This window comes from Ochotona curzoniae, unplaced genomic scaffold (assembly GCF_017591425.1).
Source record: "Ochotona curzoniae isolate NIBS_2020 unplaced genomic scaffold, NIBS_Ocur_1.0 contig_3190, whole genome shotgun sequence".
NCBI classification, from domain to species: domain Eukaryota; kingdom Metazoa; phylum Chordata; class Mammalia; order Lagomorpha; family Ochotonidae; genus Ochotona; species Ochotona curzoniae.
The window spans coordinates 4,149,232-4,169,272 of record NW_024465751.1 but is presented as its reverse complement, the minus strand read 5'-3'; the positions used below and the strand labels follow the sequence as shown (position 1 = coordinate 4,169,272).

Here is a 20,041-nt window from a genome sequence, read left to right as displayed (position 1 = left end):
GCTAGGAGCCAGGAGTTTCATCTTGGTCTTTCATGTGGGTACAGGCATCTAAGAACTTGGGCTGCTTCTCCTAGGTGCATTAGCGCGGACAGGGACTGGAAGTGGAGCAGCTTGAACCTGAATCAGTGCCCTCTGTGATGCCAACATCACAGGTGGTGGCTTAACCTGATACACCACAATGCTGGCCCCATAAAGGATTCTTTTAAGATTAAAAAAGTGGGGTGAATATTGCAGTACAGTGAGGCAAGGTGCTCCTTGGGAACCTGCATCCCATCTTAGAGTGCTGATGTTGGAATGTCCACTGCCCTGCCCCTGATCTGGCTTGTGGCTACTGGGCCTGGGAAGCAGCAGACAGCAGCTACAGCTCTGCCACTCTTGAGGAACAGAGTCTGTCCAGCCCTGCTTCTTGTCATCATTTGGGAGGTGTACCAGTAGATGCAAGATCGATCTCTTTCTTTGTCACTCTGTTTTTAGATTACATATATTTTATAAGCACAATCTTCAGGCCTGGAACTAGGCACTCAGCAGAAACTCAAAGAAATCTAACTTCTCTTTCCTATCCTGCCCTTTCTGTGGTTGGGAGAATCACACAGTCACAAAGCAAGAGTCTACATGGTCACAAACAGAAGTATGCATGACAGGATGGGGGCTGGATAGGACAGCAGTTTGTTGAACACTGTATGAACTGACATCTAATTATAAACACATATTGACAGGGCGCAATGTGGTGTTTGACACATGTGTACATTATCTGACAATCAAATTAGAATACTTAGCATGTCATTTCAGACATCTACCATGTCTCGGTGGTGGTAACATTAAGGATTCTCTCCTAGCTGTTCTGTAACATACTCTACTGTACACAAAAATCATCCTGCTATGAAACAAAACAACAAACCTTGCTCCTCCAACCTAATACTCATGGACTAACCTCTCCCCATTTTCCACAGCCCTCGTATTCTGGTAATCACTGCTCTACTCCCAGTTTCTATGAGATTGACTTAAAAAAGTTAAAAAAAAAAAAAAGCTAAAAAGCGCCTGGTGCAGTAACCTATTGGCTGGGGTCCATGCCTTGCATGCACCAGGATCCCATGTAGGTGCCAGTTTGTGCCCTGCCTGCTCCATTTCCCTTCGAGCTCACTGCTTGTGCCTGGGAAGGCAGTTGAGGATGGCCCAGCAGGTTGGGAGTCTGCACCTGCATGAGAGGCACGGAGGAGGCTCAAGGCTTCTGGCTTTGGACTGGCTTGGCTCTAGCCATTGCGGCCACTTGGGGAGTGAGCCAGCAGATGGAAGATCTTTTTCTTTTGTTTCTTCTTCTCTCTGTATATTTGATTTTCCAATAAAATAAATGAATCTTAAAAGTCAGAAAAGACCATTTCTTTATTTATTTAAGAGACACACACAGAAAATGGGAGAGAAAATGTCTCCATCTGCTGTGTACTCCCTCAGATGCTTGCAAGGACTGGAGCCGGAGCTAGGAAAGCCAAGCTAGGTCCCAACGTGGGCAGCGGGATCCCAGTTACATGAGCCATCACTGGTGGCCTCACAGGGTCTGCTCTAGGAAGAAGCAGGAGTCAGGAGCGAGGGCCAAAAGCCAAAGCCAGGTGCTCTGCTGTGCTGCTGCAGGCCTCATCACTAGGCTAAGCACCTGCTCTGCTCTTTTTGAAAGGATGGTCCACAATTTCATGCCGACAGTTTTAGAAATTCACGTGAAATACACATAATTTTTCAAAGTGCATGTTTAGACATAGCTACAAAGATTTAATAGCTCCATATGTACTAAGAAATTAAATTCATTTATGAAAACCTTCCCCAATATAACTAATGGCCTAAATAGTTTCATGGGGGAAGTCTCCTAAGGATTCAGAGAATAAACAATTGTACAATCATAGGTTCTTCAGGAAAACAGAGAAGAATCAAATGCTTTCCAATTCATTTTCAAAGACTAATATCATGCTGCTAGGAAAATCTGATGGCTCTAAGAAAAAAACAGAACTATAGTCCTAATTAATACAGGTGGGAAAAAACCCTTACTAGCAAATCAAATCTAGAGAAAGGAAAAATAAAAAAGGAGTATTAGCTTTCTCCTTACTCTTCTGTACTTGTATTCCTGTGATGGTTTATTATCGCTTCACTTCTAATGTCTGAGGCCTATAAGCATGTCTGGTAGGGTCAGTCTAGTGGTGATCAATTCCTTCTATTTTGCTTGTCACAGAAAGTTTTTATTTTTGCTTTTAGTTTTGAAGGATAGCTTCACTGTGTACAGTATTCTTGGTTGGAGTTCTATTTTCTTCCTTTCATCCTATTGTCTAGTGGCCTGTTTAGTTTCAGTAGAGACGTCTGCTTTTAATTGAATGAGGATTTCCTTATAAGTGACATCTTTGTTCTTGCTGCTTTTACAATTCTGTCTTGTTTTTGCCTCACAGAGGATGTATTAGTGGTCCCTTAGGCTTCCTGGAAGTGGATGTTGGAGGACTTTCAGCAACCACTTGATGGAATAGGTTTTCTATGCCTTTCATGGTCCTTCCTCCTTATGGAATACCCACAGCGAGAATCTGTACACGTTTAGTGTGTCCTGAGGGCTTTGTTCTTCTAAATCCCTGCTTTGCTTTGTGGCGATGATGCTGGTGTTTTTTTTTTTTTTTTTTGTATGACTGGATTACTTCAAAAGACTGCCTTCAGAGCTCAAAAATTCTTTCTTCTACTTACTCAATTATTCTCCTGGGGACTTTCAAAAACATTTTAAATTTCATTAATTGATTTCCTTAGTCCCCAGGTTTCTGACCTTTGCTGAATTTCTCATTTGTATTGTCGACTGTCTTCCTAGCATCACTGAGTTGTCCACCCATATTTGTTTGTATCTCATTAAGCTACCTTAAAATCATCACTTTGAATTTCTGTCATATAATTTGCTCATTTCCCCTTGGTCTATCCCTAGACAGCCATTTTCTTTCTTCGGAGGTATCGTGTTACCTTGCTTTCAATGAATCTGTGCCCCAGTACTGGCTTTTGTGCATTTAGTGGGTCGTTTGCCTTTACCAATTTCAAAGGGTGGCTCTCATAGTGAAGACTTATCTGCTGGCAATATATTCTAGACTGGATAGGATGTGCTGGCTCTGGTGTGCACTCCAGGGTGGTAACCATGCAACTTCTTTTAGCTATCAGCAGCACTGACAGCGCCTGCAGGTGTCTCAGCACCCTGGGATGCAAGAAGGGTGGACTGCTCACCTGGTGGGGAGGAAGCTCCCTGAGGTAGGCAGGTTCAATGGTAGCTCTGTATGCAGTTCCCATGACTGTGGCTGTGGGTGTGGGTCCCCATCAGTTTCTGCAGGTAATGTGAGTTTGGGGTCCATATGAAGTGTCATAGAATGCCCAGCAGCAGTATAGGGGTTCTGTCAGTGTCTGTGTGCTGCCACACTATGCCCAGGTGGGGACTCTTGTCCATTTTTGAGGGCTATAGGGGTGATACCAGCTGAACCTCAGCCTCTCAGGGTACCAGTGGCCCAACCTGCTCTGCGAATGGGCTGCTCAACTGCGTTGTTGGGTCATGGGAAGATGGGTGGGGCTGCCTGGTTGTGGAATTCCTAGGGGGTTGAAGGCACCAAGGAAGGGTTACTCAGCTCTGGGAAGGTGGGTGGCAGGGTGTCTGCTTCCTCAGGTCTTCGTGAGCTAAGCTTTTTAATCAATATTTAACATTTTAAAAGCAATGTATCTCTAAGCTTACTTGACCCCTTTTTTGAAATGGATTCCCCCCAAATTCTTAATCAGTTAAGCTACAGAGAAAGCTTAATGGTTTGCCAAGCAAAAAACATGACCTTATTCTATTCACTTGATAATAACACACCTCTCAAATGACTTTTGCCTCCCATGTCCCAATTGCACTCAAAAGACACGACATGAGAAATCTACTGTTGTACCACTTTTTCAAATGGAACATAGTACTTGTCAGCCTTAGTCATGCTATTAAAGACGGAAGCTCTAATTCCAGTCTCACAGAAGGACATTTTAAGGCTGCTGACATCTAATTAATCTCCCATTCCATTTTTGCTTACCAGATCTTCACACTGGGTAGCTTTTAGTCTCTTTGCTATGTCCAAGGCAGTTTCTCCAGCCTGGTTAACTGAAACAGGGGAAAAACAAACTTGCAATGATTTTCTAGGCTACATTTTAAAAAGGCAAGGAACGACAACCCAGTGACAGGCAAGTCTGTTTTGGTGCTCTCATGGGGCCCCGAAGGGACACCAGGCCACATCCTTACCGATGTCCATGGTGGGCTTGCTCCTAAGAAGCAGCTTCAGACACTCAGGTTTACCATACAGACTGCAGTAGTGGAGCACCGTGTTCCCCTGGGCCGTCTGCTTATCCAGGTTCCCACTGAGGAAATCAAATGGTTAGGAAAAGAATGTACTCCGTAGCTTAGAAATAAAGATGTGCTCCCTGCTTCTCCATGAGGTATCTAGGTACTTCAAAAGGTTCCTGGACAACGTGTAGGGAAGATGCCTGAACTACTAGTCTGTGTGGCTTGTGTGCACACAGCACTCCTCGTAGGTGGGTTCATATCCTCAACGGTTTGGATCATTCTGCTGTGGAGAAGCTCCGGTTCCTCCTTAAAAATCTGCTTTGTACAGAACTGCCCAATACAGAATTCCACATGTGGAAACCTTCTCTGTTCGGTCTTATCTTCCTAGCGCCATGTCCTGATTGAGTTGGCTGTTGACCTGGTCACCTATAGCGTCTCATATTGAGCATATGAACAATAAACACTCTTGTCTGTATGGCTGTGTTGTTCAAACTTTCAAACTGTACTAGGGTGACAGGTTTTTTGGACACAATGACAGGACTTTACATTTACTAAGGCCAAGCATAGGCACACTACAGTGTGTGCCATGACTGGCTTGCCATTAGCTTTTGTAAATAAATTTTTAATGGAACACAGCTATGGTTTTCATATACCTATTGCCTATGCCTCTTTCACATCGCAGTAGCAGACGTGAACAGCTGTGATAGACACCGCATGGTTTATAAATCCTAAACTTTTCACTACATGGTTTTTTACAGAAGATTACCAACTCCTGATTTGGTTACTGACAGAACTGGTTTGTGTGAAATTATGACAAACATTCAAAGAACTCAACAGAGAAAACCAAAGCCATACCAGTTTTGAACAAGAAAGTCAACCAAATGGAGAGATGTCTGGTCTGCAGTTCGGACTGCAAGATGAAGGGCAGTTTCGCCAAGCTCCTAAAAGGGAAGGGCAGGGAGAAGTGGGATGATCACAGGCCGCTTGCTTCCACAGCTGCATTTGCACCCCCTGCCTCCCACTAACTAGAAGGAGCATCCTTTCTCAATCGCAAACTCTGGATTTCAACATGGTCACCCAGTGTTATACAGTAACTCATTACGTTAGTAATCTGTTAGATTGATGTTCCACGGTGGTATTTTGTCCCATGACTTAGTGAGGCCTTACCTGTCCAGATTCCAGGAGTGGTTCCATGAGCTCAACTCCTTCTGCGTAGACTTGAATTAGTGCAAGCAAATCCCTGGATTTGATAGCCTCAAGCAATTCATTCAGTTTAGCTGCTGGAGATGAGCAAGTCTTCCTTGAAAACCTGTGATCTACATATTTTGCAGTGATATATTCCTTCCGGACAGTCCTAAGACAAGACACAACGAAATGAACAAGGAAGTTTACTAAGAGCTTAAAACAGGTTTAAATTTTTCAGACTGAAATTCACCTTTGAAAAATGTTATTTTACCTAAGGTCCGCTTCTTTTTTTTTTTTTTTTTAAGATTTATTCATTTTTATTACAAAGTCAGACATACAGAGAGGAGGAGAGACAGAGAGGAAGATCTTCCGTCTGATGATTCACTCCCCAAGTGACTGCAATGGCCCGTGCTGCACTGATCTGAAGCCAGGAGTCAGGAACTTCCTCCAGGTCTCCCACATGGCTGCAGGGTCCCAAGGTTTTGGGCCGTCCTCGACTGCTTTCCCAGGCCACATGCAAGGAGCTGGGTGGGAAGTGGAGCTGCTGGGATTAGAACCAGCGCTCATATGGGATCCTGGAGCATTTAAGGCGAGGACTTTAGCCATTAGGCCACCACGCTGGGCCGGGTCTGCTTCTTTTAAAAAGGCCTACTTTAATTTATCTGAAAGGCAGTATTACGGGAGGGTATATGGGGGAGAGAGCATGAATCTTTCATCTGCTGGTTCACTCCCCAAATTGCTGCAAAGACTGAGGCTGGGCCAGTTGAAACCAGCAACTGGTAGCTTTTTCCGGATCTCTCCACATGGACGCAGGGTCCCAAATGCTTTGTACCATCCTCTGCTGCTCTCCCAGATATATTCGCAGGGAGCTGGATCAGAATGGGTATAGCCGGGACACAAAGCAGAATCCATATGGGATGTTGGCACTCAGTTTGTTGACTTAACCTGCTCCAACACAGCACAGGCCCGAAAATATGCTTCTTTTTAACATCCAAGAACACCAAGTTTTACATCAAGTTATTCTAAAACACACACTAAAGAAACTCATTTATTTACTAATATATGCAGGTATGAGAAATGACATTCCCAAGTTAGTGGAAAATGGATTACAGGACGTTTGTTTCTGCCTGAATCAATAACACAACAAATTTGCTATTTACTAATACTCCAAACTCAGACTCATGAAGTACATAAAGAAATTAATTTTTAAAGTTCAGTGATCAATTATATTTTTCCAAGTTTCATGGAAAGCATTTTAGTCATCAGACATAATTCTCTTTTTTATACAGGCAAGGGAATATGCTCGAAGGGCTGCCCCTAAAGCAACTCGCACAGGCCGAGCTCTGAGCTCAGACAGGGACAGTGCAAGCTGCCTTTTCCTGGGGGAGCTCTGTGGATACATGCCCCGAATGTGAGCGCACATGGAGCATTCCCAGCCTCTAAAGGAAGCACCTTCTCCACTTGGGTCTAAGAGCTGCTGGAGGAACGGAACTCACCTCCCAGCTGCGTGGGTCATCTGTGGTTACCGTTGTGGTCTTTGGGGAAAGGCTGAAATGCATGGCTGGCTCAGTGGGAAGGGGAGGGAAGACACAGGGGTGAAGACCCATGTTCTAGATTGACACTGGCTGACATCTTGGACCTAACTGCACCTGTATCTTTCCTCTGAATGTCCAAGTTACTTATTCAATGAATAAAAAGACAGTATATGGGCTTTGGGTTCAAATCTTAGTTTTACAGCATACTAGCTGTGTGACCTTGGACAAAGCACTTAATTTTCATGAGCTTCACTTCCCCCAACTCCCATTTATAATGGAGACACAGTACTTTAAAAAGTTTGAATGCAAATCTAAGTAAAAGTGTTTTTGGATACAGTAATAAATTCACATGACTCAAAATGGAGAAATGGTATGAAAATGTATCGAGTTTCCTACTCCCATCTCAGAGTGAGCACATTAATTAGTTTCATATTTTTCTTACAATGTTTCCTCAAGTAAACAAAAAAGCACATGCAAGTATTTTTTACTATCCAAATTTTGCAGTCCAGGCATTAAGACTCAGAGATGAGAGCTTCATTGGTGAATTTAGCCAAAACCTAACTCCTTAGCTAGCACAGTGAGTCTGTTAGAGCATATGTATCAACCATTCTTCTCCGTCCCATTACATCTTCCTGTCCCTAAAGGCAGCCTATTCCATAGTGCTGTGTACCCTGCTCCTTAATAATCCTGGAGAGTGTCTCCTATCAGACACAGAAAGCTTCCATCTTTTCTACATCTATACAGCATGCTGTCATGTGACTGTCTCAGGGAATATTTAGTTAGATGCCAACAGAGACTTGCTTTGTTCCTAATCTTTTATCACAAAACAGGAATAATTCGGAACAGCTGAACCAAAGGGTAAATAAACCCAGGGCTTTGGTAAATAGGATTGTTTTGCTACTAGGATGCAGAGTGTGTTTCCCACAGTCCTGCTGAGTGGGCTGTCGAGCACTGGGACGGCTGCCAGTCTCACGGCAGGCTCACATAGGCTGTGTATGTCTATCACTGATCACAACACGCTTTGCCTTGGAGACGACCGGCTCAAGAACTTCTATGCTCCACAGAGCAGGTGCTAGGCAGCGACGACCCCCCAAAGGTGCAGTGAAAACAGCTGTGCATCCCAGAAACACATGCCAGGAAACTTCCCTTGGCTCTGCTTTGCTCAGATTATGAAGTGGGCACCAAAATATTTTTTAGAGAATGTAAAACAACAAAGTGTGGTACAAGCGTTCATGGCATCAGAAATACTTACATATCACTGGAAGGGGTGGGCTTTGGTGAGGGGCTGGGTAAGTTTGCTTCCATAATATCATTAAAACTATTATTTCCCACATTCTTGGCCAGCTGTAACAAAAACAAAATACAATATAGGAGACTCTTTAGTAGCAGCTAAAACTGTTAGTTGCTTTTTAAGATTCGTGAATATGTTTTATTTCATTCATCTGATTCAAAATGCAAACCATTCATCCATTTGGTCAATTTAACACTCATTTACTGAGCATCTACTGTGTGTCAGCCACTTAACTTTGAACGTTGGATGTACACAGATAGGTGAACCATGATCCTTTTCCCAATGGGTGCTTCTAATCTAAATGACAAGAAAATCAAATACGAGGGAAGTCTTCAAAAAATTAGTGGAAAATGTGTATCCTGAAAAAACTATGCACGGATTTCAAAAGGTTTCTGCACCAACATGAAGTTATATGTAATCTCAGGTTCTACAAACATTTTTAAGTGCTGGGCTAGAGCAGGATCCTGTCCTATACACATACAACCTAGCAGGACAGGCTCCAGGTGTCAGTTTATGTTAAACTCTCAGCGAACAACACACCGTTTCTCCATCGCATTCCCTTTTTATAGTGAACAAATATGGACAGAAAAAAAATGTGAGATTATTTGTTGGGGGAACAATCTTGAGTTTATTGCACAAGTGTTTACAATCTGGACTTCCCTATTTGTAATTATGAAACTGGTTCCCATTGACGTAAGCAGGCAGAGCACAATGGCATTTCTGTATCGAAGTACAGCTATGTCATATTATCAGGACGGAGCCTTTTCTCTAATCCTGAAATGAGCTGGGGAGCACATCATCTCCTACTTCCTAAACGAGGGAGTGCAACCCGACATGGATCCTCATCACATGTCCAGAAGGCAAGGGCTGCTGGCAGGCCATGTTCTACCCTGCCCCCTCCAGGCCAGGCTACTGACAAGCTGGGCCTTCCGCATGGCGACTCAGAGTCAGTCAAGTTCTATTCAAGGGAGAGCGTTCTGTCTCAGGAACCCCAGTTTTTTTTTTTTTTAATTCACTCTCACAGTGACCCAGGGCTAACATTATGTACCACAGGGATCCATACCATAGAGCCTCACAGGGATGCCAATGGGTCTTCTCCCCTTCCGCCCACCCTTTCTCTACTAATCTGGCTCTGATAAGGGCTCTGAATTTGGATGAACCCTGATGCAAAGGATTGGAAGTTAAAGAACGCCAGGTTTAAGGATTTATGACCCTTTTTGTCTTAAAGAACTAAGTATCACAACATTCCATGGTGTTTCCACTACTACCTGAAGAAACTGTGGATCAGGGATAAATTTTTTTTTATGACAGCAATTAACTAGTTTACAATATTTTCACAAACTTGCGAACCCTGAAAATCAAACTGAGACAAACTCTTTAGTCATTTTTTAAAATAATAAGCTACTAGGAAATGTGAACATGTGAGCTCAACTGCTATTACACAAAGTCATATAAAAACCTATTTCCTATGGAAAACACAGCTTTGAGGAAGCCCATCCCAAAAGAGCCAGTTTCCTTGAGCTAATTATAGATCCATGATTCACCAGTCTTCCCAACAGGAAAATGAAATAGTTGACACTATGCATCACAGAAGTTACTTCTAAATATCCATGCCAATTCCTAAGACTCAAGAGTTAGAATGCTAGAAACTCAGTAGAAACAAACACCACCACCACCAAAAAACAAAACAAAACAAAAAAGCAATATGCTAAATCTACCCATCACAATAAGCTATTCTTCACCTCAAAGCACAGGTCATTACTTACCAAGAGTTCAGAAGTTCCTAATTTGTCTAGTTCCAAAGACTGAATGCGAGAAATATGAACTCCCATTTCTCTATGGATTCCGGAACATTCTATACAGGTCAAAATACCCAAGTTGGTTGAAAGCCAGGTGGGTTCTGTGGAAAGCATTTTGAAGTCAATAAAGTGAGATACCTAATTTTAGTGTGCCTAATATAGAGGAAATCAAAACAATAGTAAACCTTCCTGGGAATTAGCACTGGATTACTTGGGGGTAGTGCAGAGGGAGGGAAGGGGAGGCATTGGGATGTCTGCATCCTGCGATGGAGTGCCACACCCGTTTCCAGCTTCCTGCTAAGGCACACCAGGTGATGGCTCAAGCTGCCAGGTCCCTGCCACCTCCGAGAGTGAACTCCCGGTGTGAGTTCTTGGCTCGTTTTCCACCCAGCCCAAGTCCCAGCCATGGATATTTGGGGAATGAACTAGCAGATGGGAGATGTCCTATCTTGTCTCGGCCTATCTTTGCTTTTCAAATAAAACAAGTATAAAATTTAAAAAATACTATGAAGGGAAGACTTCGATGGAAGAAACATATGCTTGTATTTTAGTGGTATCATAAAAGTATCTCTTTGATATGAATTGAAAACAAAACCAAGTACTTTATTCCTATGACATGACAGAGACTTTTCCTAAGAGATCCTATGCAGCATCCATCTGAAGGCCTTGTGGGAGGGGTTCTCTCTCTGCCACCAACCCTGACAGCGATGGATTAAAGGGATGCTTACACGGGCAGGGCTCAGTGGCTCTCACTCACCTCTGTTCCAGTGCACATTAACCTATCATTCCTGGCTGAGGGTTCTCGATAAGCACTGCTTAGGAACAAGAACTATTACAGGTTTCTCTTAGTAACACTAAGCTTTTTGCTGCTACTTCCAACAGTTCCAGAACAGTGGGAATGTTCTGGGCCAAGCTTCCTTCTGATTGATCAATACATGAATACTTAGAACTTTACTGCCATTCCTTACACTGTATGCCATTGCCACACGTGAAAATGGTAAAAATAAATAAATAAAAAATTGAGACTTCTTTCAGAGAGGCCTATGACATCCTACGTAACAAAATTCAGTTTCCTCAGTGAAATGAGAAGCGGTACCCAAGAACACCATCAGGTTTGCATGTCTCTAGTTCTGACCCTTACAAACTGTGTGATCTTATATAAGTTACTCAGCATATTCTCTGAGTTCGAGTTTCCTTTTGTGTAAAATGGAGGATACCATTAATATCTTATTCACAGAGCCTCTGCAAAAATTCAATGCAATAATGTAAGCAAGACATATAGCACAAAGACTCAAGAAATGTTAGCTATGGCCAATAGCTTGGTAACCAAGTACCACTTGAAGATAGAAGGTTACGAGGGAGAAACATCCATGAGGTACAGACTGGGAAAGGTTCCTCTGAACAGGAAGTACTGCACCTCAGCCAATCCCATGTACACCATGTCACTAAGTCCTCATCAGACATTACCCCACGTTCTAGGATGAGGAACTGTTTTCAGAGCAGTAAATGGATGTGGCCTGATCCAGGTTGGCAGCAGCAAGCCTATAATTCAAAGCAGTAGACGCCACGTCTTTGGCTCTTTAACGTCCACAGTGTATAACTGCCCCTGACAGCAAAGGGGCCCTCCTGGCAGGTACCACTGTTTATGACAGGAGGTCGAAGGTTCCAGGTGAGGAAAGCTCAGCATAGGCAACAGCTTTTTCAGGTGGGAGTATGTGCTGCCTAACTCATTTTACATTTTACAGGAAGATACCTGAAGAGCCACAGTCACAGCAGACGTCATTCCCGGGCATCCGCTGGACGTCCTCGATGATGGCCTTGGTCAGATCCTCCAAGCTGTTCTCCCCTGTGCTCTGCTCTCCTCGGAAAGCCATAGCCAGGGCCTCTTCTTTGCTGTTGGTCAATACTGATACCCACCTGTGGTCAAGCACAGCACAAGCAGGAGGCCTTTGTGAGGGCATGGGAGCACGACTGTTGCCACCCTCGACTCTACTTTCCTTAAGAACTTCCAGAAGACAGCTCTTTCGCAACCCAAAAACATAAGATGGTGAAGAAGGAAAGAAATTCAAGCAAGAGTTCAAGAACGGAAAACAACACACAGGAATGAGACAGAGGAAGAGATAAAGATTAGTGTTAAGAAGGCCTTGTATGAATATACAAGGTGTGTACATTTCCATGTAGATGGATTGAGTAAAGATCAGGGAATAAAGAGGTCCAGTGAGGGTTTAAGCTGAGGTGAGGTTGAGAATTGGGTGGGAGAAAAGGAAGAGCTGTTCCTTTGAAATGCCCAACAGTGGGGACACTTGAATGTAAAGGGAAGGGATCTTTCACGTGCAGTCATAGTATTTACACTGTGAAAAAGTGTATCAACAGGGAACCATGGTGATGTTCACAAAATGAAAGAGTATGTCATTCCTAAAACCCAGACACAGCAGGGCCACTCCAGGTACCAAACAGAAGAACCCCCTGCTCCCAATCTCTGCATGGAACAACCTGAGGCCTCCCCAGCACGTGGTGAACTAACAAGGAAATAACCACAAAGTGGGGCCTGTAAACAAGCATGACAGTTTTACGTTTTCAGTATTTGGGGGTAACACCAGAGAAATGCCCACGAGTTTAACAATTTGTGAAGTTAACAGGAAAAAAAGCCACGTCACACGATGTGACTCCAAGTTTAAATATACACACTAATTACGTGCTTCTGTTGGAAAGGGAAGGCTAGAAGGAATTCCATCAGCATGTTATCACCGGCTGGCTGAGTAATCTGACACAGGTACTTCCTGACTCTGTGCCAGCTTATCATTTACCAAGTATATCATGAGCTTGCATTACTTTCATGAACAACAACAAAAAGCACTAAATTAATTAAAAAAAAATGAAGGCAGGCATTATGGCACAAACTAGTTAAGCTGCCATGTGGAATGCCTGCCTCTCTCTAAGACTATTTATATGAGTGGCAGAATTACAGAGAGGGAGGGAGAAACAGACAGCAGGAGATCTTGTATCCGCTGGTTCATTCTCAAAGTGACCGCACTGGCTGAGGCTGGGCCAGGCAGAAGCCAGGAGTAGGAGCTCCATTTCCCGTCTGCTACGTTGGGTGTAGGGACTCAAACACTTGGACCATTCTTAACTGTTCTCTCAGGCACACCAGTAGGGGCCTGGATTAGAAGAGGAGTAGCTGGGACCTGAACGTATGGCTGTATGGGATGCTGATGCTCAGGCAGTGGCTTGACCTGCTGTGCTGCTGCACTGGCTCTGGGTTAGCTCCATCTCATATCCCAGAGTCCTGTTCGAGTCCCAGCTATTCCATGCTTCCAATCCAGCTTCCTGATAGTACGCCTGGGAGGCAGTGGAAGACAGCCCAAGTACTTGGGTCCCTGCCACCCACTGGCAGACCAGAATGTAGTTCCCGTTCTTGCCTTTGGTGTGGCTCAACTACAGTGGTTGCAGGTATTTGGGGAGTGACTTAGGGGATGGAGGATCTCTCTCTTTCTGGTAATGCTGCCTTTCAAATAAATATATCTTAAACAAAACAAACCCCGTTGTTTTTTTCCTAGCTGCACAGAAAAACTGTTGAGAACAGCTAATGATGCTGTTCACCGATAATACAGATGTTTAGAATAGTCATCTTCTTGATATCTTATAGAGTGACACAGGTAAGGACAAGCAGCATCTAGAAAAGGCTTCTAGCAAGGAATACAGATAGGAGACCTAAAACCCAAAGTTGCTGGAGTATGTGGGTGCAGGTCACACCCTTAACTCTAGGTGGCGCTTGGCTTCAGTGTGTTGTGAAACAGGAAAGCACGTCCAAAAGTTTGTAGCGACAGCATCAAGGAGTTTATGAGAGTGTACGCACACAAATCTTCAAATAATTGCGTAGTGTTTTTTTTTTTAATCACAAAAAGCACCTCCCACAACTCAACTTGTCTACTGTGATACGGAAAATGGAAATGTGGGAATGCTTTATATACCTCTTTGAACTAAACAGCATAGTTTCTATCATTTTGTCTCATGTTAGAAAGTAGACACTGTTTGTCCAAAACAACTCAGGACTCTGGATTCAGTGTGCACGTGACGAGCACACCACAGTCCCTGTGCTTGCCTGTTGGCTGCAGGTCCTCCATCCTGCTTTGCGTGGCCACCCTTTGACTAGTTACCAGCGAACAGGTATTCTCACGTGCCAAGTGCCTTTAATTCTGAAACAGAATCCTACAACATTCTTCTAGGTTAGGGTGTGCGATACTTTACATAAAGGAATTGAAGCCTCCAGATGCTAACATAACCTCCTAAAGCTCTACAGCTGGGTCATGTCAGACTTGCGTGAACACTCCCTCTGCCCCGTACAAGGTTTCTTTTATTATGCTGTATTTGCCTCTTTATTCAGGAGGTCACGATAAACAAACAAACAAACAAAAACTCCTCATGAATCTGTGGAAGGAAGCCTTCCCGTCCCCTGCTTTTCTCATCTGAATTCTATTACCCCTCAGTGTCTGACTTAGCACCTTTCCTAACGAACAGCCATCAGTCCCTTCCTTCCTGTTCTATCCTGTTGCTTCTAGGTGGCTGCAACATTCTGCCTGGAGTGTAGAGTGCCAACAACCTTCTCAGACCATCACGGGTCAGCCTGGCCTGCCCCTCACCTGTGGCCATCACGGGTCAGTCTGGCCTGCCCCTCACCTGTGGAGCAGACTGACACTCCCACGAACCCAAGAGGTGTTTTCCTTGAGTCTCCCCTCCTCTGCCCTACTTAGCATTCAACCTGTTCACACTACTCTATCTTCCAGCAGAGGGCTCCATATAGTGTATTTAAAATTAGAGTGTTGCCTTTTCAATGCTTTGCACATAGTTCTTAGTATACAATTAGGACTCATTAGATATTCAGATCAATAAATGGGTAACCAGGTTCATTTTCCTTTATATTTTTCCTCTCTCTTGCTGTTTCTCCCAACTCTACTTTCTATTCTCCTTGTCACTTTTCCGGTATTTTGGCGGGATGAGAGCAGGCGAGTGTGAGGCAAAAAGGGAGAGAAGAGGATGGTGCGGTGGCTCTTTGGAAGGAAATGCAAGAGGGAAAATAACCCGGTGTGTGCCACAGTCAGGGTAGGATTCTTGATCATGCATGGAACCTGGTCCAAGTTATCCCTAAGTATGCATTAGAAACAAAAAATTGGAACACTGAAAAAAAAAAAAGGTGTAGTTGGCTAATTAAAATAAATGGTCCTCTACCAAGTGGGTGAGAAGTAATAGCCACGCACTGTCTTAATCCAGGTAGTCTACAGTGAAGAAGATGAAGACTGTTCAGAATCAGGGATCATGTCGTGAAAATGGTCCAGCAGGAAGGGCTTCAGGCTGCCTGAGGCTGCACCCCTAGTGAGCTCAGACTCCCCCTCGACCCCAAGATTTGTGATGCCAACCTGGCTGCTCTCATGTTATCAAGCAAGCTGGCCTGTCCTTCCTTCTGGGCTAGCCTCTTCCACTCCTCTCTAGGAACAATCAAATATTCAGGCCGACTGCCTGATGCACTGGGTTGTCAAACATCAAGAAAGCACCTAACTGCAGATGAGTGTTTAAAACAGTAAGAAGATCCTGTCCCACACAATTCCAGAGGATTGCGCAGAGGCTGTGGGTGGGGAAGGAGGAGCCGCAGTCCCTGGGGCAGCCAGGCTGGCCACAGCAACCAGGGAGAAGAGACTGCAAGGGTGCAGAGGGTGAGAGCAGTGTGGAGTGCCCCAGGCACAGCGACCGTGAAGAACACGGACGCTTCCCCCACTAGGCAGGCGTTTCAAAGTACTTACGCTACATAATCCTGCTCATCCTCTGCCTGAAAGTGATACGTCCTGTTATCTAAAACACAAGGGAAGAAAAAGTAGGAACTCAGAAATCAGCACACTTTCAGGCACACTGTCGATTTTTAAAGCTCCCACAAGAAGAACAGACACAATAAAAGTAGGATTTTTAATATTTAGTTTTACCCCAATATTTTTCGGTAGCTTACTTTGTCAGTTATTTTTCTTAAGTGCAATAAACAACAAAATAATCACAAATACCATGCAAACATCCAGTGTTGGAAACAAAACAGAAAGATGAGGGAGAGGTCTTGTGTGATCCTAGTGGATTTTAGGGACATGAAAGAGTGCCAGCTGTTACTTGGCCATTTTCTTTTTCAAGCAGACTTTCCTTTAGAGAACAATTTACCTCTCAGAAGTCATTCGCTCACTGTTCCCGGCTCACTCCAGGGCAGCCCCGTGCCCTGGGGCTGACAGAAGCCTCTACGCTCTGTCGCCCAGCTAGGCACAGCAGTGACCTCACTTAGATTTTGTGGGCACGTGCAGAGAGGACAGACACTGCCTTAAAACTCAGTGTTTCTGAAAACATTTGCACACATGTAGGTCATTCACCAAGCAATTCCAGACTAGGCGGGACAGTATGAATGACACGGAACATTTCCACTTTGTTGTTGCAGCAGCATGAATCAAATCATGAAACTTCTCTGAGCGTCAGCTTTTTATCAAAATGGGAAAGTGATAGAAGTTCTGGGAGAATTAGCAGCAACATGCGTCAAGCACCAGAGGTCCATCAGATGCTCAGTGACAGGCAACCACCCTTAATGACTTACAGGTTGCCTGGTCTTTTGAGATCACAGTGTATATATCCCATTTTAGCTGACAGCAGACCACCTGTGTAACAGTAGGCCCCAAACACCATGCTGCCGAGCGACAAAGGAGCCACCATGTACATATAAGTACACCAATGTTGGGATAAAGACGGAATTGCCTAATGGTGTCTTCCTCTGAATATATTCCAGTCACTAGATGTCTAATGCAATAATTCATAACTTTTCCTATTTCTCTGTTACTAACAACCCAAGAAATCCTCCAGTCACAGGCATCACAGAAACTCTGAGCCTCATGCAGATGCTCCAGAATCCAGTCTACACACACCTGAAAAGGCCTTCAACTGCCTCAGACTTTTTGGTCAGAGTAACTTCTGAGTTTTCCCTGACACAATTGCAACAAAATGATTTGCAGGGTAGACAGGGTTTGTGCCTCTGCACCTGCATCATGCCCTTTGGCTACTATGCTGCCTTGCCAGGCTCTGACAGAGAAGGGAAGCCTAAGTCATTTCAGGGTCATTGCCTCTTCCTTCTTTATAAGGTGTCACCCGCACTAGAGGGTGTGTCACTCAGTCAATGTAGAAACAGCTCCCTCCCACACAGCAGACACAGGGGGTAGCTCCTGATGCAGCCCTATCAGAACAGAGAAACAAACTAGGAACCATGGGGTATGACTATGACAGGAGGCGGGGCCACCTGCTTGGAAGCACGGACATGATTTTTTCTTTATCAGTTTCATGTTCTAGGGATGTTAATTCTGGACAGACACAGAAGCAAAGCCGTACTCTCAGTCTACGTCGATGTACTTTAGCAGAGGCACACACCAGCATGACCGAGTGACTTAGAAAAACACCCACGCGTGGGCTTCACACTAGACTGCAATCCTGCAGATCCGAGAGAACAGTGGAAAGAGCTTAGACACATCTCTCCAAGGGCATAAAGCTGTGCGCTCTCAGTCCAGCATTGGTCTAGTTCAATGTATGCCTCTAAGTTCTACCTACGCCCAGATTTGATAGCGTAAGCCTTCCCAACTGCATGGGGACTAGGTACAACGCAAGAGAGCCAAAGGGTCTTTCCAGAGCTCCCTGTGCAGGGGTAACAAGGAGCTGTTCAACTGCTATCTCTGAAGCGCCCTTCTTGGAAGAGCTGCTGCTTCCAAACCCAGACTGGAACTGTGCAGGTGTCAGCATCCACAGGGATTGACTCGGGGAAAATGACTTACGTGAGATCAGGTCAAAGGACTTCTTGTCTTCAGCATTTGGTTTCACCTGGCAGGTGAGGAGGTTCACCTTAGCTGGTTGCCTGTTAGACTAGAAAACAAGAAATGGGAGAACTTATGTGCACAGAGACATTCCGGTCGCACGTTCAGCCTCCTGTAGCCCATTCCAACTGAGCTCAGCCTAGGCCGGCCCCAACTGCGGTGGGCATCTGGGGAATGAACAAGCAGACTGAAAGTCTCTTGTTTTAATCTCTCACTGCCTTTTCAATACATACATACAAATACAAATAATAATAAAAAACTATGAATCTTAAGTAGGAAAAAAAATTTCAGATGTCCTTCTGGATGACTTTTAACTATGCATGAATATCTTGTGGCCAAACAGAATGGAATAATCTACAAGACTTGCCAGAGTCCAAGCACAAATAGTGTCAACACTTTCAATATTGTAACATTCTAGGAAATGTAACTGAGTTCTCATTAATTCATTCAAAATTGTCCCAGTAATCAATTATTCCAAACTAAATGCCTGAGATACCCACAAATTTTGGTTGCAATGCCAAATTTACTCATCAAGAAAATACAGGGACAATTACTACCAGTAATGCACTGCTGATGCACCCTGGTATTGGAGGATTCACATCACTCCTAAATACAAAATTGTTAGCATCCTCCATATCTACATAGTCACACTAGGGAGTCTCGCCACAATGCTGTTCTGGTCAAAACTTTGTAGCCTTCCTGTTGGCCACTGACTGGCCAATGCCAGGATCCTAGTTTACTTCAGGACACAGGACCAGCTGAAAAGACAGTGGCCACATTTAATGGCGTCTCTAGTTAGGGTATTATATTTCAATTTGGAATCTGAGTCTCTGGGCTGGGCTTTGCTCCCATGGAAGTAAATAATGGGATTCCTGAATCAGATCTGTGTGCCAGTCTCAACTGGCAGTTATAAAAATCCCTACTGCAGGCACATTTCCAGGAGGAATTTAAGTCTTTAGGGAAGAGATATGGGGAGGTACTGGTAGGGTGAGGGCATACTAGTGTCTCAATGACTGTCTCTCCTAGGTAACAGGCACTGCACCATCTATTTCTGCTTACCTTCCTGTGCTTTCTCTGATTGTATTTGAGACCTTTCTCCCTCTGTGATCTCAAGGACATTAGACACAGGAAACAATGCCCTTTGTTCTGCAACTGTTCCAAACCATGTTGCCTTACAGGAGGATCATGCTCTCCCTTAATGTAGATTTGATTTAGAAATGGAACTACAAGTCTAGGAAAGTTTTGCTTAAGAGGAAATATGGGAAAGGATTCTTGTTCAACAGAACTGGCCAGCAGACAGCAGGCAGGAATTTCTGGAGCCACACATTTTTCTTGGGGTATTCCCAGAATTTGTGGGACAAAAGGCTTTAGATTCTTTTATAGACTCTTTAGCATCTGTGGCCCAAAATCTAGACCCAGTCTAGTATAAAAAGAACCAGTCTTAAATTTCATTTATTTCAATGTTAGTATAATCACTGGATTTCCGATATGAATAACAGTGACCACCTTAAAGGTAGTATCCCAGGTAATGGTGACTCATGTTAAAAATACTATGTTCCAATTTGAAATCCACATTTGAAAGGAGGATGTAGAAAAGCTTAGGGAGATCAAGAGCTGATTAAAGGCTTGGAAAATGGAAACTCTGAAGATGGGCTTCAGGCAATCGTTAGTCCACAGGAAATAAGGCCAGGGGTGACTTAATAACTATCTTCAAGTACATGAAAGTTGTTATTGGAAAGGTTGGGCAGCTGTTTTCCATTTGCACAAAAAGAAATGTACTCAAATTGTACAAGATTTGGGCCAGACATAAGGAAGGACTTCCTCAGCTGAAGTTGATTTTCTATAATAAAAGGTTTCAGGTTTCTAAAGTGGAGAAATTTCTGATTCTAAAAAACCTTAAAAATTGTTAGATACTATTCCCATTTGAATGTGGAAGAGGGTTAAATCAATGCTTTATTTTTCTTGCAAGTCTAGATTTCTCAACAGTTCTGCCAACAGATACAACAAAGCAGCAGAAGCAAAAAACCTTAATAAAGGAAATGCTTATCAGCTCATGT

The 20,041-nt window shown here is 43.9% G+C and overlaps 1 protein-coding gene across 14 annotated transcripts in view; it reads right to left on the bottom strand.

Moving 5' to 3' along the window:
• The window catches only part of ASAP1 (ArfGAP with SH3 domain, ankyrin repeat and PH domain 1), a 248,221-nt gene that overhangs the window by 34,974 nt on the left and 193,206 nt on the right, over positions 1-20,041 (bottom strand). For 11 of the 14 annotated variants that reach the window (XM_040979278.1, XM_040979280.1, XM_040979281.1 and 8 more), the window contains 9 exons: positions 17,946-18,033; positions 15,906-15,954; positions 11,864-12,027; positions 10,078-10,211; positions 8,273-8,364; positions 5,468-5,654; positions 5,156-5,241; positions 4,259-4,374; positions 4,053-4,120 (listed from right to left, as the gene is read on the bottom strand). In XM_040979278.1, the coding sequence (XP_040835212.1) occupies positions 4,053-4,120; positions 4,259-4,374; positions 5,156-5,241; positions 5,468-5,654; positions 8,273-8,364; positions 10,078-10,211; positions 11,864-12,027; positions 15,906-15,954; positions 17,946-18,033 (984 nt within the window). Of the gene's footprint in view, positions 1-4,052; positions 4,121-4,258; positions 4,375-5,155; positions 5,242-5,467; positions 5,655-8,272; positions 8,365-10,077; positions 10,212-11,863; positions 12,028-15,905; positions 15,955-17,945; positions 18,034-20,041 lie in introns of those variants that run through there. The other 3 variants (XM_040979289.1, XM_040979290.1, XR_005883756.1) reach the window with 3 other exon arrangements.